Here is a 25,925-nt window from a genome sequence, read left to right as displayed (position 1 = left end):
CCCCCCGCGCCTGCGCCCCGCGCCCGCGGCGGCCGAGCCGGGGCAGCTGCTCAGCGCCGCGGCGGCGGCGGAGACAAAGCGCCGGGTAATGAATGGGACGGGCTCGCCCGGCCCTTCCTCTTAACTCCTTCGGGCCCGGCCGGGCGGCGGCAGCGGCGACCTCCGGTTTCCCCCGCGGCGGCCGCCCGGGGAGGTGAGTGGCACTGTTCCGGCACCGGGAGGGCGCCGGGCTGGGCGGTACGGCTCTCTGGTCCCGCACCCCCCCCCCCCCCCCCCCTCCCGTGCCCGCCACCGCCGCGTTTGGCCTCGGCGGCCTCGGTGCCTTGCGCGGCTCGGGACCTGCGTCCCGGGCCCGGCGGCGCCTTGTCCCTCCCGGGAACGCCCGCGGGACAGCGCCGCTAGGCCGGGGAGGGGGCGTGTGGCGGCGGGGTAGTGCAGGAAGCCGGGAACCAGGCCCGCGGTGCCGGCTCTATTGTCTGCGGGGCCCCGCAGGGGGCCCGGACGGCCCGGTGGACGGAGGTCGCCGGTGCCCAGGGGTTCGGTGTTGTCCCGGGCCGCCCGGCAGACCCCGCCGCCCCACGCCCGAGGAGGGGTGCCCGCCGCGGCGCCGGGTGCGCCTCGAACCCCCGGGCTGTGCGCGGGCCGGGCCGGGCCGGGGCGGCGGGACCCGGCGGCGCTGAGCGCCCGCGCCCACCTGGCGGGGCCGCAGGAGCCGGGCCCGGGAGGGAGCGGTGACCATGTGGCTGCTGCCATCCCGACCCAAGATGGCCCGGGCAGCCCCGGCGTGCAGAACCCGTCCCCCTCCTCAGGTGCGAGCCCGCGACCGGAGACCGCCTCGGGTACGGGCTCCCGACACGGGTGCCGGGACCGGAAAGCCCGGGAATTCCTAAAAAGCCTTTCCCCCCCGAGAAACAGGACACGAGGTGGACAGGCGCCTGCCAGCGGCTTCGGCCGCGGTATAAGCACCGCGTCTGTGCTTGTGTGTCTGCAGTGAAGTTCCAGCCATCCCTCCTGGGCATAGTCGCTCAAGAATGGTGTCTCGGAAGAGTGCAGAATTTAGTTTTCATGTAGTGCTGCTCTCGTTTTCTGCTTGGGGCGTGGTAATTTTTGCTTAAAAATGTCTTTTGCAGAGTCTAGATCTACACTGAGACAGCTGCTGATGTTAGAGGGCTTGTGTTAGAATGCTTACTGGAGTTCTCAGGGTGTCCGATGCACTTAAAGTTGTCTGCTGCATATACAGCCTACTAAAAGTATAAAAACATGTATTATTGTGCTGAAAGGTTGATGAGTCTTGCATTAATGGTGATTCTATTTATTATTGCTAAGTTTAGTAGAGTTAGGCTTTGCAGTGTAGAGACCTTTCTCTATTTTGCTTATGTGTTAGAAGCAGTCCTGTTTCTGGGGGGGGTCCTTAGAGAAATTTCAGTAATTTAGCATGAGCTGTCATGCTACGCTTATAATACTAAGCAAATAAAGTATTTCAAGCCCCCACAATATGAATGTACTTTCCAGACTTCCCTTACATGTTGTTGTCTTTATGGCCCACTATACATGTGTACCTGTGTTGCTTTTCAAGAGCATGAGCACAGCACTTTTCTCCTAAAGGTTATCTCCACTAATGCAGTGTTTCACTTTAAGAGCAGGCATGCACCCTTGAGAGGACATTAGTGGCTTATATACTGGGGGGAGTGAAGTCTGGAAGACTTTATCAACTATCCCCAAAATACTGTGCTGCTGCTAGGAAGCCTGTGTTTGTGCAAATACTGGGCAAGGGCAGTCTCGTTATTATTCACTATGGAGACTGGTTTTGCAGAGGAAAAAAAATGTGTTCAAAACAAAATAAATTCTTTTGTGCACTTTAAGAATTTGGGTGCTGTCCACTAGGTATAAGACCAACAGGCAAGGTGCTGACAGTTTTTGTACAGTTGGATGTGTGTCTGCTTTGGTACTTTATGTTGCTAGTACATTGCAGCTTTGACAGATGTTGAGGAATTTATTCCATAGGAGTTCTTCAGAGCAGTCAAATGTAAGAATTGATTGAGAATAAGTAAAATGAAGTATCTAAACTAAGCATCTCAGATAAAAGTTTTCTAAACATTTGTACTGTTACATAACAATAACTCTTTTACTTCTTGTGGTGTAACGCCCCCATCCTTGTGACTACTCTGCCTTCTTGGAAGCTCCTGGTGAGCCCTGACCAAACCAGCTGAGTGGTGAAGTGTCCCTTGACTGTACCAGTTGGGCTGCAGGGCACTCCCTGGTCACACCAGGAGCTCTGGCATGATGAAGGTGGGAAACAAAGGATAAGCAATTACCTCTTGTAGCCTTGGTAAACCATTTACCTGGCTGTAGCCCGAGTGGAACAGTACCATTGTTACTGCACTTTGGGGAGAAAAGCTTACTACTTACTGACTTGATTTATGGTTGGGAAGGAGGGTTACTGATGGCCAGAGTCAGTCATCCTCTGACCCTCTAAACAGCAGTCCTAAGTGATGTTGTTTGGGCTTGCCTGGACCAGCACCCCCCAGAGCTCACAAACCCTTAAGTTTGTGGTACTCAAGGACTGTCAGCCCCTCTCCCTCCATCTAGGTGTTCCTCAAGATGCAACCATTGCCTGTTGGGAAATGCAAAGGGATTTGTCATATTGTAATGAATTCAAGGGGAATTTTTCATATTAGCCTTTATGTACATATAAATAGGTGTATACACCATTTACCTCTGTGTATGTGAATTGATTGTGATACAAATGTTAATATTTTGAATCCATAGTTAAGTCATTGTTATAGTTGTGAAAATTATCAAACCACTTTGTAATTGTCAAAGTACTCAAGTTTTAAGTGCTGCTAAATCCTTCTGCACCCTTATCTTTCCACCCCATATCCTTTGCAGTCTTACTGCTTTTGTGTAAATCATTCCAAATTGTTTATTTGATCTTCCTTTGCATGCTTTAGTCTGTGTAGTAAGTAGTAGTGTGAACCTTGCCACTGAACTCTGTAAAGTTGCATTTTCACGTATCTATATTAAACCCTGCTTTTGCCAGTACCTTTGAGAGTGTTTCTTTAAGCAGCCAAACCACTCATTCGTGAGGTCTGTATAAGGCAAAATTGTAACAGGTACAGCATCCTCATTGATAATGTGAGAGGCAAAGTGTAGAACAGCAGGATGAGCTTAGAGTAAGGTTTGCTGTCTTTCTGTTACCTTGTCTGCTGCAGCCTCTCTATCTACTGCTTCCCCTTGCTATGGCTGATTTTATAGTGAGACAGTAAATGTCCAGAGCAAGAATCTGTGTTTGCAGAACAGCCAGTGTCACAGGTGGGTAGTGCAGAGGGGGTCTTCTTCAATAAGTATTAGCGCATCACTAAGACTTTTGACAGGGCCTTGGAAAATACAGGAGGGCAACAGAATTTTATATGTTTATTTAAAACTGTCCATCCACTAAAGTAGAATATCCTATCAAATACTTTCAAAAACTGTGTATTACAGAAGGAAGTAGCCTTTGAGCCTGCCGATCTTTCTGTGTTCTTCTCCCTTTTTCTTGGAATTTGTTCTCTTTTAGTTTTTAGACTCCTAAATACATTAACTTCTGAGAGATTCTTTTTTCCTCTGAGGAAGTTTGAATTAAAGAATGTACATGTTGTATTTCCCAACAGCTTGCTGCATTTTATTGCCATTCACAGTGAAGAATATTTAGAGGGGGGGTTTGTAAATCCTGTTTTTTTGCAGCTTGCTTTTAATTTTAAAAGAGTTTAATCTTCAAAGGGAGCATGTTTTGCTGTGTGGTTGCCCCTGTAATGAGCACTTAAAATAATCAGCCATATGTAAATAACATGATGATACATGTGTATTGGCTGAGTTTTATATAGAAAAGAATATTATAGATAGTTTCGTGGGGAATTTTGCACTGCATGGAGCAGAGTGTTTAACTCGTGACTGACATTTTTTCTGAAGCAGGGACGATCTTTGTATTTTAGTGGTATCAACATAAATTTACATAGTGCTACCTGTTGTAGTGTATACTTTCAAAACAGACTTCACAAAGAAAGAGTTCTTATATGACAGATGTGCCTTGTTTTCTGCACATCCTTGACTATTTTATTTTGTATTTGTTACTGGCATCCTCAGTACTGGTCAATTTACAGCTATGGAATTGTTTCATTTCAGCCAGTTAATGAAAAATTTATATGTGGCCTAATGGTAGCTTTCAAATGAAATCTAGAGTTTAAAGCTCTCAGGTCAAGAAGTAAGAAAAACTAAAGCTTTTATCATAATTTTTTGTGCTTTTTGTGTGTTTGTTTGTTTGGTTTGGTTTCAGGGTTTTTTTGTTTGTTTGTTTGCTGAAGCAAAGGAATTCTGTCCCAAATGAAGTGTGATATATAGTTTAATCATGGTAGTATTGGTTTAGGTTTGGGGTTGTGGTTTGGTTGTTTGGTTTGTTGTTTTTTTTGTGATGAGATAGAACTCAATATGATTGGCTGTTAAAGCAACAACAGGGAAATAACTTGGTTTTTAAGGCCCTTCTTTTCATTCCAGTATGATGATTCAGGATACATAGTGATTTTTTTTTTTTTTATATTGAACAACATATTGGAAGGTGAGCTATGAGTATTTTCTATAGTCTAAGACTGGTTTTCAGTGGATGTTGACATAAGAAATATTATTATATTACTATAATCTTTATGTAAACTCACAACCTGTGTGCTTTCTTTAGCAATTACTGTGCGGTTGTGTCCTTTCCATCTCTCAGCTCTTTCCCTTCCCCCTTTGTTGTTTAAAGACTTGTAGAGTTGGACAATCCCTTTCTGAAGGTTTAGAAGGTTACTAGTTTTTTTGTTACAGCTGTGTGAAAGGTTGTTGGAGTTTTTTTTTTTTCTTTACTTCTAGTTTGCATTCACTGGTGTCCTACAGATAACGTTTTTCCTGTGATGTGTTAAAGTAATTTTTGCAGTGACTGTTCAGAATTTCTGTATATTTAATATAAAAGCCAGTTCTGGGGTTTACTCATTAGCTTGAAAATCAAGGCTGAAAATAGAATTTTTAACAGCTAAACATTTTAGCAATACTTTTTTGCAATTATTTGCAAAATACATGGGACAAGATATTTCATAATGTATTTCTCTCATGTGACAATGATCAAAGAATTTGTGCCTGTTTTACTCAAAATAGGTTAAGTGGCTTTTCAGTAGTTATTCTGCTTACCTGTTGCTGTAATTCTATATGCTGAATCAGTGTCTGCCTCTAAATAAAGTAATCTGTGATCCAGAAAAAATTACCTTTTCTTTGTTATTCTTCTCACAAAAATAAGCAATCAAGAAAACCCAAACATTAATTTGAATTGAACAGAATGTTTGGCTGGGCTTGAAACTATAGTCATCTTTAACAAATTAGAGAGGGGGAAAATGGAAGACTTGAGGGGTTCTGGTATTTTTTAAAGATATCAGGGAGCATAAAGATGCATATTTGTACTTTATTTTGCCTGTAGTCTGATGGCTCTGGCACTTGCAAGGAATGTGGGAGAGGCAGGTTCATTTCCCTGCTTTGCCTGAGGAGCTTAATGCACATCTGAGGAGAGTTCCCTAACTGCTCCGCTGAGCACCGTGCCCCTGGTGGGTCTGTGTCTCCTTGGCTGGCACCTTCCCCTCTGCATACATTATTTAAATGTTGCTGTAATAGGGATAGCTACAGGACCTCAACAGTCAAATTAGCCAGCAGCACAGCTCTGGAGGTGTTCAATTGCTTAAGAGGCACTATAGGAGTGTTTTTAAGTAAAAAACGTCAGTAAGAGAAGTGACACCTAGTTCATTTCATAAGGCACACTAGGCCAGTCATCAGGACTGTTTGCCCTCTGAGAGGTGATCTCCTTCCTGAAGAAAAAAACCCTAAGTGTGGATATATATGCATGTGTGTGTCTATATTTATGTAGTGTTAAACATCTCAGTCTGGTTAAGAAGAGTAATCACTGTAATATCAGAGAGAATGCTTGTAGATTATGGATTTTGTAAGGTGGCAGAATGTTTTCTTGGTTTGTTGGGTTGGGTTTTTTCAGTGTACTGAGTCCTGTGCACTATGGCACTCATGTCTATACATTGATGAGATCAGTGGGACTGAAGTTGCAAAACTCAGAAAAGGTGTCCTGCAATAGACTTCTTTGGTCTGTTTAGTTGCTAAGTCAAAATACGTGATCTAATATGCTCCACTTGCAATCGCTCCTTTCTCATACGTGGGGAATTATAATCTTGTGTTGATTCTGTGCTATTGCATGTTGATTCATACACGTGGTTGGTGCAGCGTATAAGCAATATGTTTAGCTGAGGAAGAGAAAGTGCAACAAGGTGAATCCTGTAGTGCATGGCAAGGTGCCAGCAAGCTCCTTTGAAATCTTGCATGTAATGTAGACTCTGTTTCATTCAGCATAAGCATAAAAAATAGAGTAGTGCTAAAATAAATACAAAAATTTTACTTTAAAATTTTGTCTTAGCAATCATCTGAGGGGTTTGTATTATGTTTTTAAGTTTTATTTTGCTTTGGAGCTCTACAAGTGATAATGTCTCATTTTTCTTGAAAGCTGTGAGGGCTAGAGATTTGAAAAAAGATGAGAGTCATGTAAGTGCAGCTCCTGGAGCTGTCACCTAAAGAGAAATTTGAAACATCCCATGAGTCGCCACTGTGACAGTTAATGTGTTTAAAAAATAATAAAAGTAATTACTTTCTTCTTTTCCTTAGATACAATCATCTCATTAAGTTTGAGTAGCAAGTATTTAACCTCAAATGAAGCCGCCTGCCTGCAGTGGAACAGATGTGTAAGTTTGTTTGTTTTTCTCAATAAACTAGTAAGCAGCTTGTTTGTTTTGGGTCTTGTATCATTATTTTTATTAATTTAAAGGAAGACAATGGAAAAAGGGAATGAATAATTGTGTGCCTGTGCAGTGACTCGTATGGAGCTTAATAATTCAGCAGGAGGTTTGTATGAGTGCCTGAGCCTTAAAAATTAAGTTTGGAAGCCTGGATATCTTTAGAGTGGTACAGAAATAGTAACTATTTTATGATTTATGGGGCATCTCTTACTCTGTGGTATCAGCTGGCACATATACATCCTTACCCTGAATTACACCATTTCAAAAAGGGAGATAACTTAGCTGCTGCATTCATGCTGTACTCAAATTACCGGCGTCTTAATCGGATTTTATGTCTTCACTGAGCGAGTTAGTTTTAATATTTTCTTCTAGGAATTTTGTCTGAAAATGTTAAAACATTATATATTCCATTTGAGCTTTTGAATAAAGATTTTTTGGAAGCCTGAGATTCCTGAGTAAATGCCATAGAGAAAAAATTGTCCTTATGAAGATAAGCATTTGTATGTGGAGTAACAGTAAATGTTGTTCTTGTATAGTGTTTCAGAGCTTTGTATTCATTTCTTATCCCATCCTCTCTGTGCCCTGAATATAATAGTTCCATTTTTAAACCATCTGTATTATTGGTTGACATGCATGCAAGCAAGAGATGGACAAAATGTTTAAGATGGAGAAATTGTTTAACTTGGAAGTCTTGTTGGGCTCATAGAATCAGATTAGGGGACCTCTAAAGACCACCTAGTCCAACCCCTAGCCATGAGGAGGGACATCTCCAACTAGACCATATCACTCAGAGCCTCATCCAGCCTGGCCTTGAGTGTTGCCAGAGATGGGGCATCTACTGCATCTCTGGAAAACCTGTTCCAGCATTTAACCACCCTCATTGTAAAAAAACTGTTCCTTATATCTAGTTTGACTCTACCCTCTTTTCATTTAAAACCATACCCCTTTTCCTATCATTAAAGACCCTGCTAAAGAGTTTCTCCCCATCCTTCTTACAAATTCCTCTTCCTGAAAATCTAGTCGCTGGAGCTTTCTCTTCTGAACAACCCCAACTTTCACAGCCTTTCCCTCTAAAACTCTGGTCTCTGTAGGAAGAGAAAATTAAAAGTATGATTCAGATTCATTCCTTGAAGGAAACTTTTCTTAGGGTGACACATACAGAAGAAGTGGGAGATTTTGTTACATACTGCATCTGCCTGTGGATTGTTCTTCATCAGTCCAAGCAAAAATGAGCTGCTAGTGCTTTCCAAACACAGAGGAGTGCTAAACAGCAGGAGAGAGTAGTTGTTGTTTGTACCAGCCTCCTAGGCCAGTTTTAGACCACTGTAAATAAATCTGACAAAAGGGACAATTTTTTTTTTCCAGAATATCCAAAAGTTCACTCTCCATGTAGTTAATGCTGTATTCTAATATACTGAAGGTCATTGAATGCTTTGCAGGGTTTCCTTATATGATATCAAGCACTGTAGTGTATTATACTTTAAAGTGCCTTTCCATTGTGACTTTCAAGGTTAAATGCCTTCCATGAAAATAATCCACCTTAGTAGTACCTGTCTAATGAAAATGAGTATCTGGTCTTTGTACCTTCAAGAACTATTTCTTCATTTATAGTCCCATATGAAATAATTGTTGACTGCAAGCTCAGTGTTCTGATAGGTCCTTTCTTAATCTCTGATTAAAGCAGCACTGTCTTGACAGTGGGTACCCTAAAAACAGATCCTTATCTAGAGCTGCAGTATCCTGAGAACAAAGACTCTGATATTCAGATGTTACCTTTACTGTTAAAATTTTAAATTTTGGTAGGTCAGCAATGTTACCTTTCTAAGTCCTCTAGCATCCACTGTAAGAATTCATCTTTCAGTGCATATGCTATACAGTAATTTTTATGTGCAGTTTAGATCATTGAAGAAAATCTAATTGCTGATTAAAGGGATCTAGTAGTGCTAGATGTGCCCTGGGAGAGAACAAAGCAGTGTGACCACTGCTGCCTGTTTGTCTCACACCCAACTACTGGCTCCTAGCTCACAACAACTTTTCTTAATATAAGAGTGGAGACTGCAAAATGTCCCAGTGCTGAAATGTGGCATAGCTCGTGGCAATCATATAAACTTTGTGTTTTTTTTACTCTGTGGTTCCCCTTATTTATTCTTCATCAAAGGTGGAAGCATGATAAGCATGATATGGGAGCGTATGTACAGATGGGAGGAAAAATAAAAACAACTGAAAGACAAGAATGTAAAACTCATTTCATGGGAGGTTGTCACTTGCTGTGACTTGCATTAATAGCTGCTGAAACAGTGGGAAGAGTGGGTCAGCTTTCAGGGAGCCAAACAGTGTGCAGATTGTGCTGTCAGCAGCAACCTTGCTTTGGTACTGGGAAACAGGAGAAATTGAGGTTTTGTTCATTTCCTTTTTTAGTGATTTTGAGTTGTCTTCAGTGGCTTACTGAACTGTGGGAAGACCATAATCCATTTATGACAGGAAATACAATGATGCTCATAAAGAAGAGGAAGATTCCTCATCGTTTTCTCTAAATGTTTTTATTTCCTTTTTCTATTCCTCAGAAAAGATTAGGTTTATTAAAATAATTATAATAATAGAAATAAAGTGAATGGAAAGGGTTATCCATTTCTTTACCTTTTCTTGTACTAACAGTGTTGTGGATCCTGCTCTGAATAGGACACCCATGTAGTGTGTAAAACTTTACTTAAAAATCAAGTTGCATTGCATTAATTAAAGTTTATGAACTGCACTGGTTAGAATAAGTACTGCAAAAAGCTTTATTCTTAATTTAAAATTTCTTGTATTTTTTGCTCCTTGAGTAAAACCTTATTTGGTCAAATTAAGATCTGTCTATGGCAGTAGGACGGTTCTTCAATAAATCATTTTTTTTGGAGAAGAAGCTATTAGAGCTATTTGTCTCCTTGGGGTGGGAGAGTGTACTTCCTGCTAGTGCTCAGTGTGGTGCTGCTGGAAACAGTGTTGGCTTCCCTTAGCTTGGTTGTCTGAGTCAGTTAAGTCTTTGCAAAATCTCACCTTACCTTGAAGAAGACAAAGAGAATTTATCTCTGAAAGAGGTTAAAAGGACAATACCTCTTGTCATGGAGGCTAGGAACAGGCTGGTTGACAAGTGAATACAGAGGTATGCACACTCATTTCTCCCTCCCTCTCCCCTGTTCCATGAATAGGAAGGTTTGTTTTGAGAGGGAGAAGAAGTCTGATAATTGTTTTTTTAAACTGTGATTTCAGGTGAAACTATCAGATGCTACTGATGAAGGTGCACTTTACTTAGAAAATAGAGAATAACAAAAAAAAACTTGAGAGAGGCATAAGATGTTCACCCCTATTGTGGGCATGTGCCTTACACCTGCATGTGATATGGAAGCTTGGTTTTAAAAGTTACCTCTTGTTTTTTGTTACAGTTCTTGTAGTCATTGGCAGGGTGGTGAAACTGAGTGTTTCTGAACTCTTATTACCTTGGATAGTATTGTGAAAGTTGTTTTCTGTTTTATTTAGATTTAGTAGAGATAATCTTTTCCTTACTTCAAAAAAAATCTAGACATTCTTCTTCAGTTTATTACATGAGGAAGAAAGAAGGTACCCTCAGTTGCAAATGGTTTTCCAAAGAAATTTTTCTTTTCCATATTGGGTGTCTTCTGACTTGAAATAAAGTTTTGTGACAAAAGAAAGATTAAGGTTAGGTTTAAAAAAATCCCTCTGAAGTTCTGTTCATACTATTCATACTATTCATACTACTACTGTTCATACTCTTTAAAATATGTTTTTGTGGTTTTGGGTACTATGAATTGCATTTTCTTTCTAGCCTTCCTTTGAGTTCACAAGCATTCCAGGATATAAATGTTTTAATAGAAGCGTAGTATTATATCATGTTACACATATACAGATATTATTTATATAGATCATGGAAAACCTCTCAATAGCATTGTTGAAACTATGTGAGGACATAGAACTAATGACATCAATGTGAGCACAGAATTTGGTTGATTGATAGCTATGAGAAGTTTTTAAAACAAACATCTTCAGACTTTAGCATGAAAATAAATTCTGCTGTATGGTAGTATTAGCAGTTTAACAGTTCTGAATAGTTCCATTTTGTATATCAGAAAAATTATAGTTGTAACAGGTTAATGTAAGATATTCTGCAAAGGACTCAGTTTACATTCTGTGAGGTCTTTTTCTACTTTCTACTTACATGGATGTTTTCAGCAAGAGTTCCAAGAAAAGAGACTATCCAAAACATGGTGTGTCTCTGCTAACTGGTTTTTTATGTTTTTCATCATCCTGCCTATTCAGCTTTCCTCTTCACAAGTGCCTCGTTTCTTACTGTAATAATCCTTAAAGTGCTTGGAGTTTCAATCTTACTGGATTTAAAGATAGATATTTAACAAAAATAAAACCCACAAAAGTGTATGGTTTTTATTGTGTTGCAAGCTAGGAAGGTAGAGTAGTCATCACTTATCCTAATCCTGTCCCTTTTACTTGGTCAGCTGTGGGCTGCATGGGAGGAGAAAGAGAAGAGCCTAATGGGCTGGGCAGAGAATTGATCACTTGGAGAGGAGAGTTGTTAGAGGAGCTTTGCTTTGAATTTTCTGATGCTTTTCTGAAAGCAGGCCGTGCTCTCTAGCAATATGGAGTAAATCTTTAGTCTTTTGCCTTTCATTCTTTTCTGACTTACTTGTTGTTACTGCTGTTTTGGTTGTGTGCTTTTCCTGTTCTGTTAAAGCATCTTTCCTACTCTGTTCTTATTTTTATCTTCTCTATTTTACCCTTGTGCTGTGTTACTGCAACCTTCATTTGTCTCCTGTCAGCCCCAAATTGTACAGCATGTGATACTAAAAACAGCTTTGATGTCCTGCTCTAAAAATGCTCTAAACCAAACAATACATGCTTCAGCTGTGTAAAAAAAACCTATTTTTTTTCCTTAAGAGAACCAGCTTATTTCTTGTAACATTAAGATTTTCCCCATCATATCAGCATATGGTATTTGTCAAAATTATAAAGGATAAAAATATCAAAATAAATGTATAATTTGCTGTAACAACATTGAACTGATGAGTAAGGCTTGGGAAAATACTGCTTAAAGTTTTCATGAAACTATTGCTTAAAACATTGGCATTTTAACAAATGAAAGATCTGACATTTGGTAGGTGTGAACAATAGCTCAGAAACATATCCTGCAAGTATTGCATGCCTGATAATGAGAAGTAACACTTCAACACTTGAGACAGTTTGGATCCTAGACAAATGTTGACATGATTTACTTAGTGTGATAGATCTGATTTTTATGAGTAATTTCTTAGTAGAAGCTGGGACAAATTATTAGCATGTGTAGAACCTGTTGTTTTTTTTTTTTTTGTCCTTCATTACAGAGTTCTGCAATGGGAAGTTAGTAAAGGACATGAGAAGGGATATAGCCCCATTTGAGATCTGATGGTATTTTTAGTGCACTAAGGAAAAAAAATAGCAACAATTAAAGGCTTATCAGGTGGTTGTAGGTGTGAATAGTGCTACTAATTCCAGTGATACATAATGTTATGTGTGGTGGTAATGCAATATTCTTCTTAGTTTTCTTACTAAAAGTTTGGAGTAATATTGTTTTGACCAGGGTTATTGTTTTGTTGTTGTAGCTTTACATTTTTATTTTACTTTTAAGATAAATGCTGCTCAAAACCGTGTGGAATGGGGATTTCTGTGCTATGGGCTTTAACATGTTTAAGAGTGTTACTTAAGTCCAAGTGGTGGAGGATGATGCTTCAAATAGATATATGCTTAATACATTGGCAGATAAGTAATGAAGATTGATTTCTGCAGAAATAAGGTTGAGCTTTGGCTCAGTAGCCTGTGTCAGACACCTGCTTTATTCTTACACATGCTGTGCAGTGAGCCTGCATCACTGAGTCTGATAAAACGTTTGAGTACTGAGCTTGTTTACAAAACCCATTGAGCTGAATGGGAGCTTCAAAGTTTGTTAAAGAAGCCCTCCTGTGGGGTCACGGGGTGCAGGAAGGACCTCCATGCTTTCCAAACGCCTTCTCAGAGAGGAGCCGGGCTGTGGCTGGATCTGGTCTAGCCCCAGACTTTGCAACGGGTTTTGTCTAAAGGATCACAGAGGTGTAATTGAACCTTATACAACTCTGTCCTGCAGGATTAAGGATGGCAAACCATATATATTTATATAAAAATATATGATGTATTATGATAATGATTAGATATAAATAATTTACAGAATTATTTACTACACAGTGCAGGAACTGTAACAACCATTATTGTGCACTATGAAGGAAGCTGTACTGAAGCAGTTGTATCAGACCTGGCAAAACAATTAAGTAGATTGATGTTACTCACCCATAACAATGACCTTGGGCAAGTCTCTTTAGCTCAGCCTCAAGGAGTAAGAGGAGTAACCTAGAGGGATGTTACCCATTTAAGGGAGGAATCTCCATACATACACTCCAAGAAGGCTTATGTCAGAAAACCCTGCATTAAAAATTGGGACTGAGCTTTTATATTATAAAGTGACTGATGATGGTAAGATGTCAGGTCAGAAGTCTCCATCTGTGTCAGCTCAGCAGCTCTGGACAAGTTATCAGTAGTATCACTTGTTTGTTCGTTTATCCAGGAACAGATCTACCACACCTTCATCTCACTATCAGGATGTTTAGCTTTGGGACTGATGAGTCAGGCTGGTCTCAGCGTTATTCAACACCAAAAGCAGCATGGTGCTCCCTTCTTCATTTGCCGCTTGTAGGTTTGCAAAAGGCATTGTTCAGGTTGGTTCACAGCATTCCAGGCTGAGCATCCTGCTACACCACTAAACAGGGATACCAGAACGGTCAGCACGATGAAAATAATATGCATGCTAGCTTGAACATCCTTATCTCTATCACACTTTAATTAATATGAAATGTATAATATTGTATAATAGTAATGTACCATATTTTAAAAGCATCTCAATTATTTTAAGTTTTATGATTGAAGATATGTGAGTGTAAGGACTGAATAAAGAACTGGATCTTCTTTTAAATAAATATTGTTTTAAAAAATATGTCTTCATTTCCACTTTGTCTGTGTTCCAAAGTATTTTTTTAAATTATGTTAATTTGGAAATCATATTGTTTGTCTTCAGTTTTACCATTGTCATGAATTATTTTCAACCTTTTACACATTGGAGCATGAGCCAGTGCAGTTTTGCGCAGGCAGAGCTGGCATGCACACTGTGTTGCAAGATGATTTAGAGTTTGAGTCATGATACTGGTACAAAGCTGGATCTTTTAGTTTTGAATCTTTTCTGAGGTTTCAGGGACTATTTGAAAATTATTAGTAAACAGCATCCCATTGACTTCCCATGTTTACAGCAACGAGAGAAGAAAACAGCTGTCCAAATAAAAACACCTTTCAAGAGTAAGAAGCTAAATTTGAGGAATTTGAGTTCGTCCAGTGTTTTCTGTGTGCTGGTTTCATTTTAACTCAACACTGTCCGTTTAACAATAGTCAAATTACTAAAGTTTTCACTTCTGAGCTGTTTCCTTGAAGTATTATAAATTTAGAGGTGGTGGGGAACATAGAAAACATAGAGAAGAGTCCACTAAACTAGAAAAGTATAACTTTGCCCTAGCAGATCTGTTTTACTGCTTAAAATAATTTGTGTTCACCATAAAATTATTTGATGTTTTGTGGGGCAAGAGGCAAGAAAAAGGGGAATATTTAGATTTAGTGTCTATTTTTATCTTTTCAGTCTCTGCTTCAGCTGAATTCCTCCATTTGTAATTAGAGTACTCAGAGTGTGATGGTGACTGTTATACACCTTGTTATACACCTTGTTATACTGTTATACACCTTGTTTTTTTCTCTGCCTGCAATGACTGATTTAGGCCCCAGCTTACACCAAGCCTTGAGTTTTCCAGTAACATGAAGGGACATGAGTGATCTTTGTACCTCAGCAAATGAGGGGTCTCTGAGTCGTGTCCTGACAAGTAGCATGTGTGAACGGGGAGCTCGCAGAAGACTGTTCATGTCAACAAGGAGCAGTGTTCAATCATGGTGGTGCTGTTTCCACACTTCATTCCTTTGAGTCCAGATGGAGCATTTGGAGTTGTGGATGTGAGAGGTTGTTTTACAAGTTAGAGAGAAAACCTTTGTAAAAACACAACAGTTACTGCCTTTCAGGTGACTTAAAAGTAATGCTTTTCTCTTCCAGCAGTTCTCTACAAATCATGCTTCCCATGAAGTCAAGAATGACTTGTGTCTTCTATTAAGCCTGGCTTTCTGTCCTTTATTCAAGATTAAACCGTTGCATGCCTCTGGTTTGTGCTTGTACATCTGTGCCAATTCCTGTGAGCTTCTGTGGGCCCTGAGGCTAGGACCCACCTTGTTTCAGTGTGACTGACATGCCAGCTTTGCGTTTCTAATTCTGCATTTTTAATGATCAGTATCTTGCAAATCTCTCTAGTTTCATACACGTGAGCTAGTACTGATATTTTATCATAGGAAATTTCTATAGATAAAATGCATTATAAAATAGTGCACTATAATGCACTATAAAATAGTGCACTATAAAATTCTATAGATAAAATGGTTTTAGTTTTCCTTCTTCAAGGAACTTAAAACTTTGAAAAGCAGTAAGGTTCATCTGGACTAGAAATTTATACTAATGTATTCTGCTGATTTGTTTATGATTTTGGATGTGTATTCTCTGGATTCTTGAGGGTTTTTTTTGTGTGTGTGTTTGTTTTGTTTGATTATTTTGCTTTAGCAAATATTCCTTTATTAGCAAAGTACCTGCCATTGCACTTGAAGCAAATAATTTCTTAAAGTATGTATTTCTTATTGCTTGTATTGCTTGATCTGAGGTATTTCTAATGATACTTGTACATTTCCAAAAATAAACAAGATTAATGCTATTATAAAACTGACATCCATTTGTGCAAATTACTGTTAATGAGTTTTTATGTAGATCTTATGCTCAAAATCTGTCACTAGTTTTGATTTTTTTTCAAACTAGTAAATGCTTTTAGTTGCACTGTCTTCACATTTCACATCTTTTTTGAAAAAACTGTCCTTGCATTTTGCAAGTGTCTTTGTATTTACACTATATGCTCTTCAATAATAATGTAAATTTTGTTTGTTTTAAACAATTTTTTCTAGACCATTATTTCCATCAAGATTCTGTGATATAATCAAGTTCATGATTATTGCCTGACTATTCAATCTAAAATGGTTTGAAACTTACAGGCCACTCTGTGCTTTACAAAAAATAACCAGCTTATGGTTGGGTGTTCTTGCATACTTTTCATACTTCTCTGTGTGTTAATGTATGTCTCTGCAATTCTGAAACAGTGTTTCACTTTTTGCCTCCTTCCTTCAGCAGTGATTTCTTCTGGTCATGGCAGTTTGCTGTGGCACTTGGGATCAGTCACATTCTCCAGACATTTCTTGTCAACCACTGCACGCTTTCAGTAATCCCATTTTGAATGGAAAATCCTATAAAATGTTGTGTAGGCTTCTTACCACAGCAAACTACTGCTCAGGAGCTAATAGTCCAGAGCAGTGCATTTGAGTAGATAGTTGTTCTTTAGTTGTGTTTATTTTCTTTGAAGATTGTTTTGTTGCAGGGTGTCTCTGTATCTCATTGTGGAGATTTGAAAAACATAAATCACTTTGAGCTGACTGCCTATAGCTTTTTGTACCCTTGAAAACATTTTCCTTCTTGAATATCCTGTTTGTTTAGCAGCAGTCCTTAATTTTGAGTAACTTGGGTTCGAGGGTAAATAAGCCACGTAAACATGGTCATAATCAAATTCATACTTCATTCTAGGTGACTATAAAATTGTAAAACATCCTTTTTTGTTTCTTATTAAAACAGACTGACTCTTGAATAGAGTTGGCATAGGAGGAGGAGATGAAAAGCATCCTTATGTTTCTGACCCTTAGTATTCTGGGGACTGTATTCTAAAGAATCTTTCAGTTGGACATGCAAGGGTGTTTGAAGGGAAGGAGATTTACTGAATTTCACATGATGTAACATCATAACAGAATCAGAGAATGATGGGGGTTGGAAGGCACCTCTGGAGTTAATCTACTCCAACTTCCTGCTAAAGGAGGTTCAGCTGGAGCAGGCTGGACAAGATCTTTGTCCAGTCTGGTTTTGAATATCTCTAAAGGAGCCTCCACAACCTCTCTGGGCAGCTGCTTTCAATGCTCTGTCACCGTCAAAAGAAAAGTTTTTCATTGTATTCAGATGGTCCCTCCTGTGTTTCAGGTTTGTTCTAGTTAGGTTTCCTCTAACCAGACTGCCCGGCTGATTGCAACCTTCTGAGCTCTGCCATTTGGCCAGTTCTCAAAGCAACAAAAATAATTCTTAGATGTTTGAAAGAAAATGGAAAAAAAATGCATTCAGAATCTTCTAAGGGGCATTCAGCTTTGGGAATTTCCCAGGAAGTGATTGTCTCCTCTAATCTCAGCTATTCCTGCTCATTTCTAGAAGGCAACAACAAGGTCGAGAAAAATAAATACTATGTAGCCTGAGACCTATAACAGCCATAGAGTAGACAAGATATAAATATTTTTTCTTGTCTTACATTGTCATAAGTACACTAAAATAGTGTAACTGACCACCATCTGTAAGTGCTTTTTAACACTGCTAATAGCATAACTCTGTTAACAGCCTGCAGGCATTTTCACAGCTAAGCATATATATAGAAATAACATGTAGCTGCAAAGGGAGACCTAGGTTTAATTGCACCAAAGGAGGATAAAAACCATGTGAATCAACAATTCAAGCAGTAAAAATTGCAATCAGAAACCAAGGATACAGAATAATCAGGAAAGATTTCTGGTGGACCAAGAACAATTTTTTGTCCTAAAGAAATGAAGATAATAGGGTCAGAAGCAGATGAGATTGCTTCCCACAGTTTTTGGTGGAGGAGAGTATGACTGTTAAAAAGACACAGTGACAGCAAGGAGACATACAGAAGAAAGAAGTCCATCACCGTGGTTCCTGCTTCAGAGTCCCAACAGCTCCCTCACCTCTTTGCCTCCGTAACTAAGACTGTCAAGGACCACAGCCATCAGTATTTAACTACATGGCATCAGCTCAGTGGTATTGTGTACTCAAAGCTAATTTAGGATAAGGTGATTAGGGCCTAAGTGTTTGAATATGTAGTGATAATGGCTGATAATGATTAAGAACTTAACCACCGGCAGTGTGTTGTTAATGAATGTCAATCTAGTTAAGCTTGGTTATAAAGTTTGCAACTGGTGTTATTTATCAGATTTTCAAATCTTCCCATCACAGCTACTTTAAGCTTTGCCGTGTTAAGCAGTAACTGCTTATCAGGACAGGGACACTTGAATCGGTTCTGCAGATTTTTCTGTTTAAAGCCTAGAATTGGTTTTTCGTTGTTAAGAAATTACAGGAATCACGGGATAAAGATGCGATTACCTGTTTGGAGTCAAAGAAATTGCACACAGTTTCATTAGAACCCCATGCCAGTGGATATATACTTTTATTTTGTGTGTATCTAGCTAGGAATCTGTCATGTTCTTATTGTAACTTGGCACTCCATGCATAATTTATGTTCTGTAAGCTCTGCATCAAGCCACTTGCTTGTGAGCCTTTCTATTCTGTGATCTTAAGTCACAACATCTTATTATATTTTCTTGCTTTTCCTGTTTGCAGTACAAGCTCCAGATTCACAGATTAGATCAAAGTAAAGATGAAACAAAAAAATCCTCTTGAATTGATTGCTGTTTTAAAAAGTTGACTGTTACACTCTGTCTCTTGTCCCAGATCCACATACGTCCCATATCATCAGTATGTGCGTGATCACTAATTTCTGTTTCATTCAGTTTTATGTCGAGTCATGTAAATTTAGTCTGGCTGCCAGAATTGTTCTCTGATGTGATTTCACAAGCCAAGGGAAAGTCCTGTGTAATGTAAATTTCCTGTAGAAATCTTTCTTCAAGTCTTTCCCTTCATTATTTTTCATGCTCAACCCTCATATCTTTTGGTACTGAGAACAGATTTTTTTTTCCCCTGAGAATAAGAAAGAAAGGCACAAGTACTAAAACTCACACAGAAAGAAAAGCAGAATTGCTCCCTACCTGTTAGTGTGTTCTGACCGCTTCATCTCCCTTTTCTTAAAACAGCTGCAGTAAGACCATTGTCCCTCCTTTTCCCTGCCCCTTCCCTTGCACTGGAAAAAAAAGGAAGTTATCACAATGATAGGCTTTCCATACATGAGAAATCCACAGAAAGTGAATGTTTCTAGTTTCTCTTGCTTACAAACTTCAGAGAAAAATCAGTTAAAATAGGTTACAAAGCTAATATGACATTGATCTTGATACAGAGGAGAAATGTCAGTGTGAAAAACTGCCTTTTTAATGTGTTTTGTGGCTGTGGCTCATTTTACCATTGCTGAAATCATAGAATATGCTGATTTGGAAGGGACCCATGAGGATTATCAAGTCCAACTCCTGGCCCTGCACAAGACACCCCAAGAATCACCCCAACTCTGCCTGTGTTTTAGCAACACATAAAAGTTGTGGAAAATGTTTGAAATAATTTAAATTTGTGTTTTGGCTTCAGCTGTGGAGAGAGAGTACCATAAAATTTAGTTTGCAAAAATTGCAATGCATAGTGTAGCATCACCAATGTGATGGCCAGAAATGTTTGTTATCTTGAATGAAGGCATCAGTAGCTGCATTCATGACACAGAAGAATAAATGAGAAAGGGTTTAGTAAAATTTAAAATTCTAATATAGTTTGGTGGAAAAAAAAGTGACTGATAAATGCAGACAGCTTCTTCATATTTGTGAGGGACTACTCTGTTCCAGATTTTAAGGCTGCTGTTGCCCTTTTGTATGCAACTTTATATGTAAAAACCTACTCTTTGTACTGGAATTGGTAGTGAATAATCTTAACTCACAACTGAAATTAGCTAACCTTTGGGCATGTGAGGGACTTGAGCTGGCAGTGCAGCACTAGGCACCAGCATATGCAGCTCTGTGTGTCTTTGCTTCTGAGTGATGTTGCTACACTTTTGGAAGACCTCTGTCTGTATGGCATTTATACAGCTCCGTTGTCCTAAATTAAACTTTTCAGTTTTTAATCAGGAAACTTTAAAAGTAGCTTGTTTCTATAGCATATTGTTGTCTGGCAGTGTATTGCATGAACACAAATGTGTGGCTATGGTCAGAAGCAAAATGATTAGTGTGACAATGCTGAACAACCTTACAGAAGTTACTTGTTTTCTTTTTAAAGACTGCTGTCAGTAATGGTGGGCTCACATGTACAGGACTGTGATACAACATTTGAATTTAAGGACATATTTCTGTGTTAACGTAATTAAATGCCTGCTTGTGTTCGTATATATCAGTAGATATAGACACCTATGCAGTATTTGGGTTTAGATGTGTGTGTGTGTCTGTTTGTGTACTTTGGAATATGTGTGCGTGCAGTGGTTGAATGATGATGTAGGATAGGCACAGGTATTTGCGAGCAAATATGAAAGTGATGCTTGGACTCTTTTTGTCAAAGGTAAACCAAAGCTGCATATGTAGACATATTTTGCCACAATAAATGTATCGAATAAATGTTGGGCTTTTTCCTTTTTTTTCAATAGTACATTGAATTGTTTTTATTTCAAAAGAGAAAAAAAATTAAAACATGCAGAATACCTAGTGCCTGCTTTAATGTCACTTTTACTGTAGTTCTTTAATGTGCCTTAGTCAATTTTGTCTTCTGATTTTATTTTTTTTTTTTGTAGATGGTGTAAAAGAATCTCAGTTGCCCAATCAAGATGAACAGAATGGCTTTCTTCAACAAGAAAATAGAACATCCATTTTTAGAATTATATCTACAACATGAAGCATTTAGCAGTAGCTGTCTTTGAGAACATTCATCTATGACCTGAAATGTCCTGATCCTGGGAAAAAAAATGGGATTCCATTAATTAAGTCTATAATTTTTAAATGCATTTTCATCACTAATTATATTTGCTTATTCACAACACGGAATTCATAAACCAGAGATTATTTTAACACATGCACACATTTTGTTTTACATTCAGTATACAAGATACATCATTTTAATCAAATTTTAAATAATCTTTTAAATTATCTATATTTATTAATAAATGAAGTCTTGGCAAGAATTTGTCATCCATGGACATGAGTAAAGCAGATTGCCCCGGAATGGATGATACTTTTGTGTTGGGCAAAATCAATAACTTGAAAGTAGAGCAAGAAGACAACAGCATTAACTGTACTCTTGAAAGAACGGATATAAAGTCAGAACAAGATGATTTCAAACATGCAGACAGTAGTGATGAACAGGAAGACAAAGAAAAGAACTTCATTACAAACAACTCTGGCAAATATTTGTCTACAGAAAATGAAGATGATTATGGATCACTTTTTTCTCAGTATAGTAATACGCTGTATGATGTAGCAATGGAAGCTGTGACACAAAGCCTCCTTTCTAGCAGAAACATAAGCTCCAGAAAAAAGTCACCTGCTTGGAACCATTTTTTTATATCTCCTAGAGATAGCACTAAAGCAATATGTATGTACTGTATGAAAGAATTTAGCAGGGGTAAAAATGAAAAGGACCTGAGTACAAGTTGTCTCATGAGACACGTGAGGAGAGCACATCCCACTGTACTAATTCAAGAAAATGGAACTATGCCAGGTATATCTTCCTTTTCTTCATCTACATTATTGCTGCCACCTCAGTCTGCAGATGTTGGAGATCTGAGTTCTATGTTATCCCCCATAAAACTGGTCAAGAAAATGGCTTCTAAAATACCATCTCCAGATCGAATAATTGAGGAATCTGTTTCTATTGTTTCTTCTGAAGAAATATCAGACCTCTCAGTCTCTGAAAAGTGCAGCAAAGAAGAAGTCATGGTTGGTTCATCTCCACAGCAAGCCAACAACCAATATGATGACACTGTTGAGAATGTAGCAGAAAAAACAGTTGTAATTCCAAAGAGTGCATCGGGTTCTAGAAGGAGATCCGCTGTCTGGAAACACTTCTATTTGTCACCTCTAGATAATTCTAAAGCTGTTTGCATCCACTGCATGAATGAATTCAGTAGAGGAAAAAATGGAAAAGACCTAGGAACGAGTTGTTTAATAAGACACATGTGGAGAGCCCATCGTTCCATTGTCCTGCAAGAGAATGGGGGTGGTACCAGCATACCACCTCTCTACACTGCACCTCCTACTCTCTTGCCTTCTTTACTACCATCAGACAGTGATCTGAATTCTATGTCATCCTCTCCTGGAAAACTAATGAAAGAACCAACTTCTGTTTCCTCTTCTCCAGACAGAATCTCCGAGGAGATCCATACTAATCTCACTTCGGGAGATACTCTAGTGGAAGACTCAATGCTGTCATCTTCTGATGATATAGGGGAAGTCTCCTTTGTTTCATCTCCTGAAAAACAGTGTGAGGGATTAGGTCCACTAATATTTGAACCTACTGCTGTGTTTCAGCAAAATAAAAGGATTATGAAAAGGCTTAAGTCAGAAGTCTGGCACCACTTTTCACTCTCACCTGCAGACAGTCTAAAAGCAGTATGCAGATACTGCAGTTGTATGATAAGTCGTGGTAAGAAAGGAGATGTGGGCACAAGCTGCTTAATGAGACACCTATATAGACGCCATCCTGATGTAATTGGAAACCAAAAGAGCTTTCTTGATGTGAGTTTGGCAAATTCACCTTATGCCACTTTGGCTTCTGCAGAATGTTCATCCTCAAAGTTGACTGACTTGCCTACAATGGTTACACATGATAATCAAATTATATTTCCTGTTAATAGTAAGAAGACCTCAAAACTGTGGAATCACTTTTCAATTTGTTCTGCAGATTCAACAAAAGTAATATGTACACACTGTGGACGTATAATAAGTAGGGGGAAAAAGCCAACAAACCTAGGCACGAGTTGCCTTCTAAGACATTTGCAGCGGTTCCATAACAATGTTTTGAAAACTGATGTCCCAGAGACAGTGTTATCCTCATCTACGGATAATCACATGCCACTCCGCACAGAATTACTAGGATCTTCAAATTTTGATGAAACCAATGAAAAGTTTTGTGACTCTCATCCAGTTGCCAAAAAAATCACAAGTCTTGTAGCTGAAATGATTGCACTTGACCTTCAGCCATATTCTTTTGTAGACAACATTGGCTTTAACAGGCTGCTTGAATATTTGCAACCTCAGTATTCTTTACCTTCTCCATCTTACTTTTCTAGGACAGCAATTCCAGATATGTATGATAACGTAAAACAAATAATTATTTCACATCTTAAAGAAGCTGAAAGTGGAGTGATCCATTTTACATCTGGAATATGGATGAGCAACCAAACACGAGAATATCTAACCCTGACTGCTCACTGGGTAACATTTGAGTCTTCATTTCGACCACAGTGTGAGGATTACCATTGCTCAGCACTATTAAATGTATCACAGATCGACTGCGACTACAATGGAATCAGTATTCAAAAGCAGCTAGAATACTGGTGGGAAACGTGGATTACTTCAATTGGACTTCAGATTGGGATTACTGTTACTGATAATCAGAGCATAGAGAAAACTTTAAATGAAGGTGATCACTCAAGTGTACAATGTTTTAGTCACACTGTTAATGTAATTGTAAATGAGGCTATTAAAAGCCAGAGAATGGTTCAGAATTTGCTTAGTATTGCAAGGAAGATCTGTGAACGTGTCCATCGGTCAGCAAAAGCAAAAGAGAAGTTAGCTGAGCTGCAGAAAGAGTATGAGTTGCCTCAGCATCAGCTAATACAAGATGTTCCATCCAAGTGGAATACATCGTTCCATATGCTTGAACGCCTTATTGAACAGAAAAGAGCAATTGACGAAATGTCGATAGAGTGCAGCTTCCGGGAGCTGATAAGTTGTGATCAGTGGGAAGTCATGCAGTCAGTGTGTCACGCACTCAAACCTTTTGAAGCTGCAAGTAGGGAGATGAGTACACACATGTCTACTCTAAGCCAAGTGATTCCAATGATTCATATACTTAACAGGAAAATAGAAATGCTTTTTGAGGAAACTATGGGCATAGATACTATGCTGAAATCTTTGAAAGAAGCTATGGTGAGCAGATTGTCCTCCACACTTCATGATCCAAGGTACATTTTTGCTACACTTCTGGATCCCCGGTATAAAACATCGTTATTTACAGAAGAGGAGGCTGAACAATATAAACAAGACTTAATCAGGGAGCTGGAAATAATGAGTTCTACCTCAAATGATGATAAACCTGTTTCCAATGGATGTGATATAGGTTCACCATCTACAAATTCTTATGGGGAAGATAATCTCTGGTCACTCATGGGTGACATGAAGAAAACAAAAGACCTGAAAGAGAGAGCAAAGTTACCAGAGGAAATGGTGCTTTCTTATTTGGAGGAAGAAGTGCTTGAGCATAACTGTGATCCTCTAACTTACTGGAACTTTAAAAAGTCATCTTGGCCAGTACTGTCAAAATTGGCTGTCAGGTTCTTGGGTTGTCCACCAAGCATTGTTCCTTCAGAGAGATTGTTTAATACATCCAATGAAAGCAACAACTTTAGTCAGTCAAGGTTAATGATTGAACACTTTGAAAAGCTTATCTTTTTGAAAGTGAATCTTCCTTTAATATACTTCCAGTATTGAAACTAATGAACAAACTGCTAGACTAAATCTATTGTTGCTCACTGGATATTAATATCTATAACTTGGATTTTTAAATTGCTCCAGTAGGGGCCATGTATGACATCTAATCAGTGACTATAATTCCAAATTTTAGATTCATTTTTTTCAGCTTTCAATATGTCTACATGTGCCTTATTCATAGTACTTCAGGCCAGATATTGTATATATGTTTTTTAAAAGTTCACACTAGAGATAGCCTGTCTCGTCAAATTATACAAAATTATGTAGGTTTTAATCCATAATTGTAAATGAACTTTAAAAAGCGCAGTCATTTGTTTTAATAGAATGGCAAAAAAAAAAAAAGAAAAAAAAGATGTAAACAGTTCTATTCTGTAGTTTTTTATTCAATTATTATGTAAAAACCATAAACCAGGTACTGTATTTTAGTTGAACATTGCTTTAATTGCAAGAAAACAGGTTTTGTAGTTGTCAAAAGAAAGCTGTACGTGAAAGATGGGGTTCAAGCTGTCTTTTTATCATATGATGTTTTTAACTGCAAGCCCTAAAGTACTTAAAGGATTAAGAAGTTATTGAGGAAGATGTGTTTACAGGAGACTGTTGACTTAATATCTGAAAATAAATCTTAAATTTAACATGAGATGGAACGTCACTTATACAGCAATCGGTAGTAAAACTTCCCATTCTGGGGTCTCCTGTTCAGGCTTTACATTTTAAGTGAATTACAGAAATATTCTGGGTATTTATAAAAGGTCTTTGGAAGTTCTCAAAGTTTGTGAATTAATGCTTGTTATTTAATGCTGTGTACAAAAAAGGCAAGAAACTTACCAGGAAGACTCTAAATGTCATTCTGAAGCCTTTTCTAATCTTTAGTGCATCAAAACTATAAGGTCCCTATTGTAAAAATTGAGCCCTTACTCCTAATGTAATTTCAATTGTGTAGAACAGCCTTTCTTAAAGCTCCTAGTACAGAAATAACTGATCTTCTGGTTTTCAGTAATAGCCTTATGGATATGGTGCACTGCTTAGAACTATATGTAGTAGGGTTGATTCCTGACTGTTGGTGTCCATCAGGCAAGTGGGATATAAAGCCCTTAAAGTTTCAAATAAGGTGGAAAAAATAGCCAGCATTTTAATTTGAAAGGAACATTCTCCTTAGTTTTTCTCTAGAAAGACTTATCTTTTAATTTCAGTTTTCATTGAATACATTTTTGGGAAACAAGTCATCATTTGCCTATGACCTTTTAGAAAAGTTGTAGCTTTGTTAAAATACTCTACCTATGCCTAATCTAATTTTGCATTTACTATGTTTTAGTGTATTTATAAATGGTGAACTCAGTTTCTGAAATTAAACATTTTATTTGCAATTTTCCA

At 38.5% G+C, this 25,925-nt stretch overlaps 1 protein-coding gene across 2 annotated transcripts; it reads left to right on the top strand.

The window, feature by feature from the left end:
* Positions 1–44: 44 nt before the first annotated feature.
* ZBED4 (zinc finger BED-type containing 4) lies at positions 45–25,925 on the top strand. 2 transcript variants are annotated; one of them, XM_064702781.1, is made up of 3 exons: positions 45–193; positions 6,721–6,797; positions 20,639–25,925. In XM_064702781.1, the coding sequence occupies exon 3, from the start codon at positions 21,036–21,038 to the stop codon at positions 24,552–24,554; it is 3,519 nt and encodes a 1,172-aa protein (XP_064558851.1). In that variant the 5' UTR covers positions 45–193; positions 6,721–6,797; positions 20,639–21,035; the 3' UTR covers positions 24,555–25,925. The 2 variants fall into 2 exon arrangements, with proteins under 2 accessions (XP_064558851.1, XP_064558852.1); XM_064702782.1 differs by lacking the exon at positions 45–193 and adding an exon at positions 685–809.

This window comes from Zonotrichia leucophrys, chromosome 1A (assembly GCF_028769735.1).
Source record: "Zonotrichia leucophrys gambelii isolate GWCS_2022_RI chromosome 1A, RI_Zleu_2.0, whole genome shotgun sequence".
Lineage (NCBI taxonomy): Eukaryota > Metazoa > Chordata > Aves > Passeriformes > Passerellidae > Zonotrichia > Zonotrichia leucophrys.
Note: the sequence above shows the minus strand (reverse complement) of the source record. Positions and strands in the feature narration are given on the sequence as shown.